The sequence below is a fragment of the Stegostoma tigrinum genome, chromosome 3, assembly GCF_030684315.1.
Source record: "Stegostoma tigrinum isolate sSteTig4 chromosome 3, sSteTig4.hap1, whole genome shotgun sequence".
Lineage (NCBI taxonomy): Eukaryota > Metazoa > Chordata > Chondrichthyes > Orectolobiformes > Stegostomatidae > Stegostoma > Stegostoma tigrinum.
This window is the reverse complement of record NC_081356.1, coordinates 139,060,791-139,077,653: the sequence shown is the minus strand read 5'-3', so window position 1 is coordinate 139,077,653 and position 16,863 is coordinate 139,060,791. Positions and strand designations below refer to the sequence as shown.

At 46.6% G+C, this 16,863-nt stretch overlaps 1 protein-coding gene across 4 annotated transcripts in view; it reads left to right on the top strand.

The window, feature by feature from the left end:
• LOC125451014 (excitatory amino acid transporter 1-like) overlaps nt 1-16,182 on the top strand; it is a 140,761-nt gene extending 124,579 nt beyond the window's left edge. For 3 of the 4 annotated variants that reach the window (XM_059645054.1, XM_059645055.1, XM_059645053.1), the window contains 3 exons: nt 4,931-5,125; nt 11,478-11,612; nt 15,978-16,182. In XM_059645054.1, the coding sequence (XP_059501037.1) occupies nt 4,931-5,125; nt 11,478-11,612; nt 15,978-16,182 (535 nt within the window). The remainder of the gene's footprint in view (nt 1-4,930; nt 5,126-11,477; nt 11,613-15,977) is intronic. The other variant, XM_048527639.1, reaches the window with a different exon arrangement.
• Nucleotides 16,183-16,863: the final 681 nt, after the last annotated feature.

The following is a 16,863-nucleotide window of genomic DNA, read 5'->3' as shown; positions in this document are numbered from 1 at the left end:
AAGAGATGGCGGGGAAATAGCAAATGTGCTTGTTCTCACCATAACTCGCTGGGCCCCAGCATCGTTCCAGCAGATTGATAAACAGCAAATGTGATGCCACTGTTTTAAAAAAGGAGGTAACAAAAGGAGGGCAACCATGGGTCCATTAACTTACCTCCTGTAGTAGGGAAAATGCTTGAATCTATCATCAAAGAAGAAATAACGAGACACCCAGACGGAAATTGTCCGATTGGGCAGACATAGCATGGGTTCAGGAAAAGATCAGGAATCACCAAATTCCTTTCACGTCACTGTCATGAGAGATTTACCTATACATTTGAATCCATTAAAACCTTCTAAGTGATTAAAATGCAAGGAGACTTGGGAGTTCTAGTCCAGCATTCTCTCAAGGTAAACTTGCAGGTTGAGTCAGTAACCAGGAAGGCAAATGCAGCTTTGGCATTTATTTTGAGAGGACTTGAATATAAAAGCAGGGATGTACCACTGAGGCTTTATAAGGCCCCGGTCAGGCCACATTTGGAGTACTATAGGCAGTTTTGGGCCCCATATCTCAGGAAGGATGTACTGTCCCTGGAGCGGATTCAGAGGAGGTTCACGAGAATGGAAAGCTTAACATGTGAGGAATGTTTGAGGACTCTGGGACTATACTAAATGGAGTTTAGACGGATAAGGGGAATCTAATTGAAACTTATACGATACTGAATGGCCTGGAAAGAGTGAATGTTGGGAAGATGCTTCCTTTGGTAGGAGAGACTAGGACCCGAGGGCACAGCCTTAGAGTGAAAGGAAGACCTTTTAGAACAGAGATAAGGAGAAACTTCTTCAGCCAGAGAGTGGTGAATCTATGGAATTCAAAGCCACAGAAGGCTGTAGAGGCCAGGTCATTGAGTACATTGAAGACAGAGATAGATAGGTTCTTGATCATCAAGGGGATCAACGGTTACGGGGAGAAAGCAGGAGAATGGATTTGAGGAACCCATCAACAATGATTGTATGGCGGAGCAGACTCGATGGGCCAAATGACCTAATTTCTGCTCCTATGTCTAAGGGTCTTAAAGATTTAATGACATCTGAGGTATGTTTAATATATCCTCATCAGTGGTGTGATCCTTTGATATTTTACTTATAAATTTTATATCTGATACCACCTCTCTCACTAATACCTGAAGGAGGAGCGTCTTTCCGAAAGCTTGTGTTTTCAAATAAACCTATTGGACTGTACCCTGGTGTCATGTGGTTTCTGACCTTGTCCGCCCCAGTTCAACACCAGCAACTCCACATCATGGGTTCAGGAAAAGCAGGTCCATGTTTAACTAATTTACTGGAATTCTTTGAGGGCATCACAAGTGTGATTGACAATGAGAAACTTGTGGATGTAGTATATCTGGATTTCTAGAAAGCATTTGAGAAGGGATGTCACAAAAGGCTGCAGCATAAGATAAGGGTACAGAGCATTGCGGCTAATAGCCTGGATTGAGGATTGATTTACTAACAGAAGGCAAAGAGTGGGGGTAAATGGGTGTTTTTCTGGTTAGCGATCAGTGGCTAGTAGTGTGCCTCAGGGATCAGTTTTGGGCCTTCAATTATTTACAATTTACATAGATGAAAGTTGGGGACCAAGTATAGTGTGTCAATGTTTGTGGATGACATGAAAATGAGTGGGAGAGCAAAGTATGCAGAGGACACTGAGAGTCTGAAGAGAGATATTGATAGGTTGAGGGAGTGGGCAAGGGTCTGGCAGATGGAATACAATGTTGGTAAATATGAGGTCATCCATTTTGTTAGGAATAACAGCAAAATGAATTATTATTTAAATGGTGAAAAATTGAGCAAGCTGCTGTGCAGAGGGACTTGGGTGTTCTTGTGCATGAATCATAAAAAGTTAGCTTGCAGATGCAGCAGGCAATTAAGAAAGCAAATGAAATATTGTCCTTCATTGCAAGAGGGATGGAGTTTAAAAATATTGAGATTGTGGTGCAGCTGTATAGGACACTAATGAGGCCACACCTGGAGTACTGTGCAGATTTTTGGTCTCCTTAATTGAGAAAGGATGTACTGCACTGAAGGAGATGTAGAGGAGATTAACTAGGTTGCTTCTGGAATTGAAAGGGTTGCCTTGTGGGGAGATAGAGTAGACTGGGCCTGTACTCATTGAAATTTAGAAGAATGAGGGGGAATCTGATATAAACATTTGAACTTACAAAGGGAATAGATAATATAGAAACAGGGAGATTGTTTTCACTGTTGGGTTAAACTAGAAGTTGGCGGCATTTAGGACTGAATTGAGGGGAAGCTTCTTCACCCAACAGGTTGTGAATCTGTGGAATTCCCCGCCCGGTGAAATAGTTGAGGTTTCCTCGTTGAATGTTTCTCAGGCAAAGATAGATAGAGGTTGTATTCTTGCTCGCTGAGCCATTGTGTTTGACTGCAGATGTTTTATCACCCTGCTAGGTAACATCGTCAGTGTGCCTCTGGTAAAACATTGGAGTTCTGTCTGACTTCTTATTTATATACCTCGGTTTGCTGGGGTGGTTGACATTACTTATGGTTCTGTTTTTGAGTGTTTTTTATATGGCGTCCAGTTCAATGTGTTTGTTGATGGAGTGCTGGTTGGAATTCTAGGCATCCAGGAATGACTTTTTGGCTCGATTGCTGTCATGGGTGTGTTGTCCCAGTCGAATTTGTGTCCTCTTTGTATTGAAACCAGTGAGATTCGTCATGTCTCTTGGTAGCTGGCTGGCGTTGTACCTAGTGTGCATCCTCATTGTCAGTTTTCTTCCAGTTTGGCCTATGTAATGTTTCTCACAGTCCTTGCATGGTATTTTGTACATTACAGCCGTTTTATTGGCTGTGCGTATGGGATCCTTCACGTTCATCAGTAGCTGTGGTTGTTGGTTTGTGAGCGACACTAATACCTCAGAGTCTGAGTAGTCGTGTGGTCATTTCTGATATGTCTCTGATGTACGGCAGGGTGACTAGTGTGTCTGGCTGTGATGGGCCTTCTTGCTGTAGTATGTCATGGTGGTAACAGCGGATTGTGCTTTTTGGGTCTCCATTCCTTTTAAAACCTCTGTATAAGGTTCCCCATGGTAGGCTCATTCAGAAGATCAGGAGGAATGGGATACAGGGGAACTTAGCTGCTTGGATACAGAATTGGCTGGCCAACAGAAGACAGCGAGTGGTAGTAGAAGGAAAATATTCTGCCTGGAAGTCAGTGGTGAGTGGGTTCCACAGGGCTCTGTCCTTGGGCCTCTATTGTTTGTAATTTTTATTAATGACTTGGATGAGGGGATTGAAGGATGGGTCAGCAAGTTTGCAGACGACACAAAGGTCGGAGGTGTCGTTGACAGTATAGAGGGCTGTTGTAGGCTGCAGCAGGACATTGACAGGATGCAGAGATGGGATGAGAGGTGGCAGATGGAGTTCAACCTGGATAAATGCGAGGTGATGCATTTTGGAAGGTCGAATTTGAAAGCTGAGTACAGGATTAAGGATAGGATTCTTGGCAGTGTGGAGGAACAGAGGGATCTTGGTGTGCAGATACATAGATCCCTTAAAATGGCCACCCAAGTGGACAGGGTTGTTAAGAAAGCATATGGTGTTTTGGCTTTCATTAGCAGGGGGATTGAGTTTAAGAGTCGTGAGATCTTGTTGCAGCTCTATAAAGCTTTGGTTAGACCGCACTTGGAATACTGCGTCCAGTTCTGGTCGCCGTATTATAGGAAAGATGTGGATGCTTTGGAGAGGGTTCAGAGGAGGTTTACCAGGATGCTGCCTGGGCTGGAGGGCTTAGCTTATGAAGAGAGGTTGACTGAGCTTGGTCTCTTTTCATTGGAGAAAAGGAGGAGGAGAGGGGACCTAATTGAGGACCTAATATACAAGATAATGAGAGGCATAGATAGAGTTGATAGCCAGAGACTATTTCCCAGGGCACAAATGGCTAGCACGAGGGGTCATAGTTTTAAGCTGGTTGGTGGAAAGTATAGAGCGGATGTCAGAGGTGGGTTCTTTACACAGAGAGTTGTGAGAGCATGGAATGCGTTGCCAGCAGCAGTTGTGGAAGCAAGGTCATTGGGGTCATTTAAGAGACTGCTGGACATGCATATGGTCACAGAAATTTGAGGGTGCATACATGAGGATCAATGGTCGGCACAACATTGTGGGCTGAAGGGCCTGTTCTGTGCTGTATTGTTCTATGTTCTATGTTCTATGTTCTAAGTGCTCCTTTTCCCCGCTTTGCAGAATTCTGGATAGCTGCAGTGTGTTGTGGCTGATTTGAATATTGTCCTGATGCAGCTCCGTTTACTGGTGTCGAGGTGGTCGCTGATGTAATTCAATATCTCGTCCATAAATGTGGCCTATCTGTATACACTAGTCTGGAGTTCCCATTATTCTTACGTTCTACCATTATGTATAAGAAAGGAAGTTAATTATTGTTCTCTTCTTTGGTCTGCAACCAAACTCAGCAAGCAAGTATGAAACCTCATCCACAACCCAAAGCTGCAAATCTTCTCAACAACTTTAAAAATAAATAGATTTTTGAACAGTAAAGGAAGTAAGGGTTATGGTGAGTGGGCGGATAAGTGGAGCTGAGTCTCTAAAAGATCAGCCATGATCTTATTAAATAGCGGCGCAGGCTCGAGGGGCCAGATGGCCTACTCCTGCTCCTAGTTCTTATGTTATGATCTTATCACTGTTGCTACTGACCTGCTCAGCCCAGCCACTTTAAGCAACGCCAGCGCCACTTTCCTGAAACAAAACCTACCACATCCGTCAAGTGGGGCCACAGAATAACATGCACAGATATCGACATAAATGTGAACACAGACACACACAGTTCCTTAAAACTAAACAGAATTCCTGGCCTAGAGTATTGATGTTGTGACTCACTGCACTGTTAGACTGACATTTATCTTCTACTGCCTTCCAGCTCAGCCACTTTACCGATCACATTTCGATGCCTGGAGGACAAAATTGGGCTGGATAAACGAATCACCAGATTTGTGCTGCCTGTGGGCGCGACAATTAACATGGATGGCACTGCACTGTACGAAGCACTCGCTGCTATCTTCATCGCACAAGTTAACAACTTTGAACTCAACTTTGGACAAATCATCACCATCAGGTAACTGTGACTTTTACTCAAATAACCACAGTTACTCCTGGAATATAAAGGCATAAATTTCAAAGTGTCATGTGTCATTCCTTGTCCTTTTGTGAAGTGTCTATATATTTTCTTTCTGTGATATCTCTCCTGTCCAAAGTGAGACTAAATTCTGTTCTGGTTACAGGGGAATGAGTCTGGGTGGGATGCTTCAAGGGGCAGTGTGGACTTGTTGGGCCGAAGGGCCTGTTTCCATACTGTAGGGAATTTAATCAATGTATCTTCTAACATCTTAGAGGTGCTCATGTGATCTAATCGTATATTGTATTATAACTGGTCTCAAGACCCAGAAAGGCATGTATCTACGAGTAAAACAGCGGAGGTGGTAGATGTGTGCACATTAGCGTCATTTAAGATGTATATAGATAGATATGTGAATGGGCAGGGAGCAGAGGGGTACACATCCTTGGAAAATAGGTAATAAAATGTGAGGCTGGATGAACACAGCAGGCCAAGCAGCATCCCAGGAGCACAAAAGCTGCATCCCAAAACCAGTCCAACCTGTCTCGGCCTCCCTAACCTGTTCTTCCTCTCACCCATCCCTTCCTCCCACCCCAAGCCGCACCCCCATCTCCTACCTACTAACCTCATCCCACCTCCTTGACCTGTCCGTCTTCCCTGGACTGACCCATCCCCTCCCTACCTCCCCACCTATACTCTCTCCACCTATCTTCTTTTCTCTCCATCTTCGGTCCGCCTCCCCCTCTCTCCCTATTTATTCCAGAACCCTCACCCCATCCCCCTCTCTGATGAAGGGTCTAGGCCTGAAACGTCAGCTTTTGTGCTCCTGAGATGCTGCTGGGCCTGCTGTGTTCATCCAGCCTCACATTTTATTATCTTGGATTCTCCAGCATCTGCAGTTCCCATTATCTCTTGGAAAATAGGTGACAGGTTTAGATAGAGGATCTGGATCGGCGCAGGGTTGGAGGGCATAAGGGCCTGTTCCTGTGTTGTAATTTTGTTTGTTCTTCGTTCTTTGTTCAACCATCATCAATGTTTTTGGTAACCTCCTCAAAAAACTTAATCAGGTTTGTGAGCACAATTTTTCTCGCACAAAACCATGCTGACTATCGCTAATCGATTTTTGCCTCTCTAGATGTCCATAAATCCTATCTTTTATAATCGCCTCCAAAAATTTATCCGCAACCAAAGCCAGGCTTACACATCTGTAGGAGAGAGAGATAATGCGAACTGCAGATGCTGGAGAATCCGAGATAACAAAGTGTGGAGCTGGATGAACATAGCAGGCCAAGCAGCATCTCAGGAGCATTTTGGGCCTAGACCCTTCATCAGAAAAGGGGGATGGGGAGAGGATTCTGAAATAAATAGGGAGTGAGGGGGAGGCTGATTGAAGATGGATAGAGGCGTAGATAAGTGGAGAGGAGACAGACAATTTAAAGGGGAGGGGATGGAGCCAGTAGAGGTGAATATAGGTGGGGAGTTAGGGAGGAGATAGGTCGGTCCAGGGAGGACGGACAGGTCAAGGGGGTGGGATGAGGTTAATACGTAGGAAATGGGGGTGTGGCGTGAGGTGGGTTGAGAGAATAGGTGAGAGGAAGAACAGGTTAGGGAGGCGGGGACGAGCTGGGCTTGTTCTGGGATGCAGTGGGGGAAGGGGAAGAGCTGGGCTGGTTTTGGGATGCAGTGGGTGAAGGGGAGATTCTGAAGCTGGTGAAGTCCACAGTGATACCATTGGGCTGCAGGGCTCCCAAGCGGAACATGAGTTGCTGTTCCTGCAACCTTCGGGTGGCATCATTGTGGCACTGCAGGGGGCCCATGATGGACATGTTGTCTCAGGAATGGGAGGGGGTGGGAGGTGCAGTTGTTTATTGCAAACTGAGCGGAAGTGTTCTGCAAAGCGGTCCCCAAGCCTCCGCTTGGTTTCCCCAATGCAGAGGAAGCCACAACGAGTACAGTGGATACAGTATATCACATTGGCAGATATGCAGGTGAACATCTGCTTAACATGGAAAGTCATCTTGGGGCCTGGGATGAGGGTGAGGGAGGAGGTGTGGGGACAAGTGTAGCACTTCCTGCGGTTGCAGGGGAAAATGCCGGGTGTGTGGGGTTGGAGGGGAGTGTGGAGCAGACAAGGGAGTCCTGGAGAGAGTGGTCCCTCCGGAAGGCAGACAAGGGTGGGGATAGAAAAATGTCTTGGGTGGTGGGGTCAGATTGTAGATGGTGGAAGTGTCGGAGGATGATGCATTGTATCCGGAGGTTGGTGGGGTGGTATGTTAGAATGAGGGGGATCCTCTGGGGGCGGTTATTGCGGGGGGCGGGGTGTGAGGGATGAGTTGCAGGAAATGCGGGAGATGCGGTCAAGGGCATTCTCGACCACTGCAGGGGGAAGTTGTGGTCCTTGAAAAACGAGGATATCTGAGATGTATGGAAGTGGAATGCCTCATCCTGGGAGCAGAAGCAGTGGAGGCGAAGGAACTGGGAATAGGGGATGGCATTTTTGCAGAAAGGTGGGGGGGAGGAGGTGTATTCTAGGTAGCTGTGGGAGTCGGTGGGCTTGAAATGGATATCAGTTTCTAGGTGGTTGCCTGGAGATGGAGACAGAGAGGCCCAGGAAGGTGAGGGATGTGTTGGAGATTATGTGGAACAGTCCCTCTTCCGCACCTACACTGGCCCCAAACCCCACCTCTTCCTCTGTTACATTAATAACTGTATTGGCGCTGCCTTGTGCTCCCAAGAGGAGCTCGAACAGTTCATCCATTTCACCAACAGCTTCCACCCCAATCTCAAGTTCACCTGGGCCATCTCCAGCACATCCCTCACCTTCCTGGACCTCTCTGTCTCCATCTCAGGCAACCAGCTAGAAACCAATATCCATTTCAAGCCCACCGACCCCCCTGCTACCTAGAATGCACCTGCTCCCACCCACCTGCCCCCAAAAATTCCACCCCCTATAACATTAAGGTCTCAGGCGAGGAAATTGCTGAGCCCGTGAATGAAATTTTTGGATTCTCTTTCATCATGGAAATAGTCTCAGAGGATAGCCAGTTCTGTTTCTTTGTTTTAGAAGAGCAACAGGAATAATCCAGGAAATTATAGGCTGGTAAGCCTTACATCAGTGGTAGGGAAATTATTGGAGAAGTTTCTTAGGGATGGGATTTATTCACGTTGTTGGAGATAGAGCCCAGAGAGAGAGAAAAGCAGTTTAGGCAGAAAAAGGAATGGGTAGAGGTTAGCCTGTGAGAATCAAATGCTGCTAATGGGGACCATTGGTAGGTGGCAATAGGTTATTGTGGGTTTGTGAATTGTTTGTGGTAGCAACTCAAGTGATGACAACAGCTGGTATGTGGAGGTTGGGGTAAGTACATCGGAAAAGGTGCGCAAGCCCTAAAGTTGTTGACCACAATACTGAATCCAGAAGATTTCAATGTTCTCAAATGGAAAATAAGGTGCTGTTCCTTCAGCTTCGCTGGAGCACTGCTGCAAAACTGAGACCGGGGTGCTATAGAACATAGAACATAGAAAAGTACAGCACAGTACAGGCCCTTCGGCCCACGATGTTGTGCCGTGGAATATTCCTAATCCAAAAACAAAATAACCTAACCTACATTCCCCTCAATTCACTGCTGTCCATTTGCATGTCCAGCAGTCGCTTAAATGTCACTAATGACTCTGCTTCCACGACTACCACTGGTAAACTATTCCATGCACTCACAACTCTCTGGGTGAAGAACCTCCCTCTGACGTCTCCTCTATACCTTCCTCCTAACACCTTAAAACTATGACCCCTTGTGGCAGTCAATCCTGCCCTGGGGAAAAGTCTCTGCCTATCGACTCTATCCATGCCTCTCATTACCATGTACACCTCGATCAGGTCACCTCTCTTCCTCCTTCTCTCCAGAGAGAAAAGTCCGAGCTCAGTCAACCTCTCCTCGTAAGACAAGCCCTCCAGTCCAGGCAGCATCCTGGTAAACCTCCTTTGCACCCTCTCCAAAGCCTCCACATCTTTCCTATAGTAGGGTGTTGTCCAGGGAGCATCGTGATGTGGTCAACTGGAAACTCAAAGTCATTTTTTTCAGACTGAATGTAGATGTTCTGCAAAGCAGTCACCCATTCTGCACTCTGTCTCCCCAGTGCAGGATTTTACGTTCAGTTTGAATGTCAGAAACTTGCATCAGAAAGAACTGCATTCAACAAAGGGAATTACATTGAAATGAGGAGAGAGTACTTGAAAGTGGCTATCGCATACCTGTCTACTGTTCTGTACCTCCTTGCACATTTGGATGAAGCCCCCGATTGCTGACACTACAAGGCCCTCTGCCACCTGGAGCTAAACAGGTGCCTGTTCTAGAACATAGAACATAGAACATTACAGCGCAGTACAGGCCCTTCGGCCCTCGATGTTGTGCCGACTTGTCATACCCATCTCAAGCCCCTCTAACGTACACTATTCCGTGTAGGTCCATATGCTTATCCAATGACGACTTAAATGTACTTAAAGTTGGTGAATCTACTACCGTTGCAGGCAAAGCGTTCCATTCCCTTACTACTCTCTGAGTAAAGAAACTACCTCTGACATCTCTCCTATATCTTTCACCCCTCAATTTAAAGCTGTGCCCCCTCGTGCTTGCCGTCACCATCCTCAGAAAAAGTCTCTCCCTATCCACCCTATCTAACCCTCTGATTATTTTATATGTTTCTATTAAGTCACCTCTCAACCTTCTTCTCTCTAATGAAAACAGCCTCAAGTCCCTCAGCCTTTCCTCCTAAGACCTTCCCTCCATACCAGGCAACATCCTAGTAAATCTCCTCTGCACCCTTTCCAAAGCTTCCACATCCTTCTTATAATGCGGTGACCAGAACTGGACACAATACTCCAAGTGCGGCCGCACCAGAGTTTTGTACAGCTTCACCATAACCTCTTGGTTCCGGTACTCGATCCCTCTATTAATAAAAGCTAAAACACTGTATGCCTTCTTAACAGCCCTGTCAACCTGGGTAGCAACTTTCAAGGGTCTGTGTACATGGACACTGAGATCTCTCTGCTCATCTACACTACTAAGAATCTTACCATTAGCGTAGTAATTTGCCTTCTGGTTACTCCTACCAAAGTGCATCACCTCACACTTGTCTGCATTAAACTCCATTTGCCACCTCTCAGCCCAGCTCTGCAGATTATCTATGTCTCTCTGCAACCTACAGCATCCTTCGTCACTATCCACAACTCCACCGACCTTAGTGTCGTCTGCAAATTTACTAACCCATCCTTCTACGCCCTCATCCAGGTCATTTATAAAAATGACAAACAGCAGTGGACCCAACACCGATCCTTGCGGTACACCACTAGTAACTGGTCTCCAGGATGAACATTTCCCATCAACTACCACCCTCTGTCTTCTTTCAGCAAGCCAATTTCCGATCCAAACTGTTATATCTCCCACAATCCCATTCCTCCGCATTTTGTACAATGTGAGATCTTGCTATATATCATAGAGAGAAACCTTCTGTGAAACACGATGAACCTAACATAGAAACAAAAATACCCACGGGATTCAGCCCTTAGTGTTAATAAGTTGACCTGTTTTAAGCTAATAGAACCTGTTATCTTACTATGACGTAATAAACTACTTGTTTCTTATGTTTGTGCCACTTCTGCCAAAGGCTGACTGGGGTTAATCCCTTACCACTAATACAAGTTTGCCCCGTTAACTGAGTTTATACAGGAAGGGCTGGTGGTGGCAAATCTACCCAAAGATGATCCCAGCAGAACTGGGTGCCAGCTGTAGGAATGCCTTACAACGTGGTGACGGTACTGCCAGAGGTGAGGGATGGGGCTGGGTGGGTTGCTCTTTCAGAGGGTAAACATGGATAAGAAATGCCAAATGGCCAATCTTATGGTGTAAGAATTCAATTATTCTGTGATTTTAAGATGCAGGATGATGGGGAGAGAGTGGGGCAATGGTTTACTTTAGGATCGATCCAGGGTTCTGAGGAAAGAAGGGATGCGAGTTTAGTTTGGTATTGTTGCAGGGCTAGGAGAGAGAATAGGGCAATGAGACTAGTTTGGGATTGATACAAGGCCATGGGGACAGCGCGGACAGTGGGACTTGTTTGATTTTGCCATTACAGTATATTAGCTTTCTCATGCTTATGCTCATTGTAAACAATTCTATTCTTCTGAAACTCTGCAAATAGTTGATGTGAGGGCAGTGGTTACAGGTTCTGTGTAACTTTTGCCATTGTGAAGATGTCCACTCCATCCCCAACAGTCTGACTGACGTTTACAATGTTGTTAGATTTGATGCGGATTACCCTGGACAAATTGTTTAATGCCTTTCTTTTCTCTTCCAACCAGCATCACTGCCACAGCCGCTAGTATCGGTGCTGCTGGCATCCCACAGGCAGGCTTGGTTACCATGGTGATCGTACTGACATCAGTTGGGCTTCCAACAGACGACATCACTCTGATCATTGCGGTGGATTGGTTCCTGTACGTGTGTCTTCACCAAGTATTTATATCACAGAAATAGGCCCTTTGGTCTCCTAGTTCATGCTTGTTTTCATGATCCGTACAAACCCCCCCTAACGCAACATCACTTGCTTCTGTTTTTTTCTCCATCATGCTAGCTTCATTTTCCCTTCAATAAATTGCAGAACCATACAGTACAGAAGAGCCCTTTGGCCCATCGTGTCTGTCCCACCAGAAATATACTACAACCTACACTCGGCCCACTTTCCCAGACTAGGCCCAAAACCTTGAATGTTATGACACGCCAAGTGCTCGTCCAAGTATTTTTTCAAAGGTTTGCCTCCTCATCTACCCCTCTAGGCAGTGCATTCCAGACTGCCACCAGCCTCTGCGTGACAATGTTTTTCCCCAAATCCCCTCTGAACCTCCAGCATTTCACTTTAAAATTATGCACCCTTGTTATTAACCCTTCAATGAAGGGAAACAGCTGCTTTTTCTTCACCCTGCTAGGCTCCCCACAATCTTATACGCCTCGACAGGTTCTCCCCTCAACTATCTCTACTGCAACGAAAGCAATCCAAGCTTATTAGGAACAGGCTCGATGAAACAAATCGTCTTGTTCTCCTCCAATATTTTGTGGTCATATCCATATCCTGGAGGCGATAGCCTGGTGGTATCATCACTGGAGTTCTAATCCAGAGACCCAGATAATTTTCCAGAGACCCTGGTTGGAATCCTACGATGGATGGTGGAATTTGAATTCATTAAAATATCTGGAATTAAGAATCTAATGATGGCCGTGAACCCAGCTGGTTCACTGATGTCCCTTAGGGGCAGAAAATGCCACCCTCACCTGGTCTGTCATACATGTGACTCCAGACCCACAGCAATGAGGTTGACTCTGAACCCCCAATAGGCAATAAATGCTGTGATAGTGGGAACTGCAGATGCTGGAGAATCCAAGATAATAAAATGTGAGGCTGGATGAACACAGCAGGCCAAGCAGCATCTCAGGAGCACAAAAGCTGACGTTTCGGGCCTAGACCCTTCATCAGAGAGGGGGATGGGGTGAGGGTTCTGGAATAAATAGGGAGAGAGGGGGAGGTGGACCGAAGATGGAGAGAAAAGAAGGTAGGTGGAGAGGAGAGAGTATAGGTGGGGAGGTAGTGAGGAGATAGGTCAGTCCAGGGAAGACGGACAGGTCAAGGAGGTGGGATGAGGTTAGTAGGTAGGAGATGGAGGTGCGGCTTGGGGTGGGAGGAAGGGATGGGTGAGAGGAAGAACAGGTTAGGGAGGCAGAGACAGGCTGGACTGGTTTTGGGATGCAGTGGGTGGAGGGGAAGAGCTGGGCTGGTTGTGTGGTGCAGTGGGGGGAGGGGACGAACTGGGCTGGTTTTGGGATGCGGTGGGGGAAGGGGAGATTTTGAAGCTGGTGAAGTCCACATTGATACCATTGGGCTGCAGGGTTCCCAAGCGGAATATGAGTTGCTGTTCCTGCAACCTTCGGGTGGCATCATTGTGGCACTGCAGGAGGCCCAGGATAGACATGTCGTCTAAGGAATGGGAGGGGGAGTGCAAATGGAAATAGTTTGCGACTGGGAGGTGCAGTTGTTTATTGCGAACCGAGCGGAGGTGTTCTGCAAAGCAGTCCCCAAGCCTCCGCTTGGTTTCCCCAATGTAGAGGAAGCCACACCGGGTACAATGGATACAGTATACCACATTGGCAGATCTGCAGGTGAACCTCTGCTTAATATAGAAAGTCATCTTGGGGCCTGGGATAGGGGTGAGGAAGGAGGTGTGGAGGCAAGTGTAGCATTTCCTGCGGTCGCAGGGGAAGGTGCCAGCTGCGATGGGGTTGGAGGGCAGTGTGGAGCGAACAAGGGAGTCACGGAGAGAGTGGTCTCTCCGGAAAGCAGACAAGGGTGGGGATGGAAAAATGTCTTGGGTGGTGGGATCGGATTGTAGATGGCGGAAGTGTCAGAGGATGATGCGTTGTGTCCGGAGGTTGGTGGGGTGGTGTGTGAGAACGAGGGGGATCCTCTTTGGGCGGTTGAGGCGGGGGCGGGGTGTGAGGGATGTGTTGCGGGAAATGCGGGAGACGCGGTCAAGGGCGTTCTTGACCACTGTGGGGGGAAAGTTGCGGTCCTTGAAGAACTTGGACATCTGGGATGTGCGGGAGTGGAATGCCTCATCCTGGGAGCATATGCGGCGGAGGTGGAGGAATTGGGAATAGGGGATGGAATTTTTGCAGGAGGGTGGGTGGGAGGAGGTGTATTCTAGGTAGCTGTGGGAGTCGGTGGGCTTGAAATGGACATCAGTTACAAGCTGGTTGCCTGAGATGAAGACTGAGAGATCCAGGAAGGTGAGGGATGTGTTGGAGATGGCCCAGGTGAACTGAAGGTTGGGGTGGAAGGTGTTGGTGAAGTGGATGAACTGTTCGAGCTCCTCTGGGGAGCAAGAGGCGGCGCCGATACAGTCATCAGTGTACCAGAGGAAGAGGTGGGGTTTGGGGCCTGTGTAGGTGCGGAAGAGGGACTGTTCCATGTAACCTGCAAAGAGGCAGGCATAGCTGGGGCCCATGCAGGTGCCCATGGCCATCCACTTTGTCTGTAGGAAGTGGGAGGAATCGAAAGAGAAGTTGTTGAGGGTGAGGACGAGTTCAGCTAGGCGGATGAGGGTGTCGGTGGAGGGGGAGTGGTCGGGCCTGCGGGACAGGAGGAAGCGGAGGGCCTTGAGGCCATCTGCATGCGGAATACAGGCGTATAGGGACTGGACGTCCATGGTGAAAATGAGGTGTTGGGGGCCAGGGAATTGGAAGTCCTGGAGGAGGTGGAGGGCATGGGTGGTGTCACGGACATAGGTGGGGAGTTCCTGGACCAAAGGGGAGAAAATGGAGTCCAGATAGGTGGAGATGAGCTCGGTGTCAATTATAATGGAGAACAAAAAAACAGCAGACCAAATAAATACATACTTTGGTTCTGCCTTCACAAAGGAAGACAAATAATGACTGCCAGTTAATACTTTCTCTGTGTCAGGCCACTATCCCCAGTCCCTTGTGCTTTAATTTTACATGCTAATCTCTTTTGTGGGATCTTATCAAAAAACCTAATGAAAGCCCAAGTAAAGCGATACACTAGCTCCCCCTCATCAACTCAACTAGTTACATCCTCAAATAACTCCAGGACACTTGTCAAGAAACATGGTATCCTTTCTGTAAATCCATAAATCTGTCTGATCTTGTCACTTTATTTCCAAGTGCTCTGCTGTTAAATATTTTATAATGGACTTGAACATTTTCCTCGCTACTGTTTTTAGGCTAACCAATCTATAATCCCTGTTTCCTCTTACCTCCATGTGGACGGCCTCAACCAGGACCTTGGGTTCATGTCGCACTAAAGGTGACCCCACACTCTCTCTGTCTCTCGCACACGCGCACACGCGCACACACACACGCACACACACACACACACACACACACACACACACACACACACACACACACACACACACACACACACACACACACACTCTCTCCCTCCCCCCCACACAAATACTCACACTCTCTCTACACCCCACCCACCCCCCATCTCTCACACACACACACACACACGCACACACACACACTCTCTCTCTCCCCCCTCACACACACTCACACTCTCTCTAACCCCTACCCACCCCTGTCACACACACATGTGAATGTATGAGGTGAATTTGCATTTGCAGATACATTCTATTGTTGTCAAAAGGCACACAATTTAAAGATAGTCAGTCAATGTGGTGTTTTATAACTTCCTAAACTAGAAGTAAAATAGCCTGACTCTAAAGCAAAACACTAAATAAGGCCTCACAACAACATGCATTGTCTGACATAAAACATCACCCCTTGTTTACACTGATAATACCTTTAGTTCTCTCGGGGCAGTGACTTATTGATGTGATTGATCCTTCATTATTTTTCATCTCCTTCTAGATGGATATAATTTCTGCCCTACTGACAGTATGGTTTCTCTCCCCACTGTGCTCTTTCGGCTAGATACGGCTACTCAAAATCCTCTAATTCTCATAAAACAAAGAAATGTGAATATTGGAGATCTGAAACAAAAAACAGAAATTGTTGGGAATACTCAGCCGGCCAGGGAGCATTTGTGGAGAGAAAGCGAAGCTAACGCTTCAATTCAGTGGTTGTGGGTTCTGAAGAAGATTCACCAGACTCGAAATGTTAATTCTGCTTTCTTCCCAAACATGCTACCAGACTTTGTCAATTCCTCTTATTTTCATATTTTCTAAATACTTCATACACAGCAATATTTAACTAAAATTCTCATTTTCTGTAGCTATATTTAGTACACATGGCTGATGGGTGTGTGTTGCTAATTGGTTTTGTAGAGATCGACTGCGCACCACAACCAATGTATTGGGAGACTCACTGGGAGCTGGCATTGTACAGCACCTCTCACGTCATGAGCTTCAGAAAATGGATGCCGAGGGTTGCAACTCTGGCATTGAGGAAAACGAGATGAAGAAACCCTACCAACTTATCTGCCAGGACAATGACAATGAGAAGCCCATGGACAGTGAGACTAAGATGTAGACATGGATGAATACCAGGTTGAACCAATCCTCTGTTTCATTCAATCTCTCATACTACCTGCAATCAAGCTGATCATGTCAGCTAGGTTGTGTTTTCTCTTGTTAGAGGCTAATCAGAAGTTGTTACTTCTTAAATTTGAAACATTTGCTGTATACTTTAATTTTACTCACAAATATTTAGTTCTATTATACATCAATGACTGTGGGTACAGTAGGTCCTCTTAGTCACAGAGACATAGGGCTCTAAATTATGGAGACAGATCATTTTGTCAAACCCATTCATGTCAAACAGATACCCTAAATAAATCTAGTCCCATTTGACAGCATTTGTCCCATATCCCTCTAAACCCTTCCTATTCATATATCCATCCAGATGCCTTATAAATATTGTAATTGTATCAGCCTCCACCACTTCCTCTGGCAGCTCATTCCATACACACAGACCCCTCTGTGTGAAAAAGTTGCCCCTGATATTCCTTTCAAATCTTTCCCTCTCAGCTGAAACCTATGCCCTCTTGTTTCCCTGGGGAAAGACCTTGGTTATTCACCTTATCCATGCCCCTCATGATTTTATAAACTTATTATAAGTTCACCCCTCAGCCTCTGACAGTCTAGGAAAAACTGCCCAAGCCCATTCAGCATCTCCCAGAGCTCAAGCCCTCCAACCCTTGCAACATCCTCG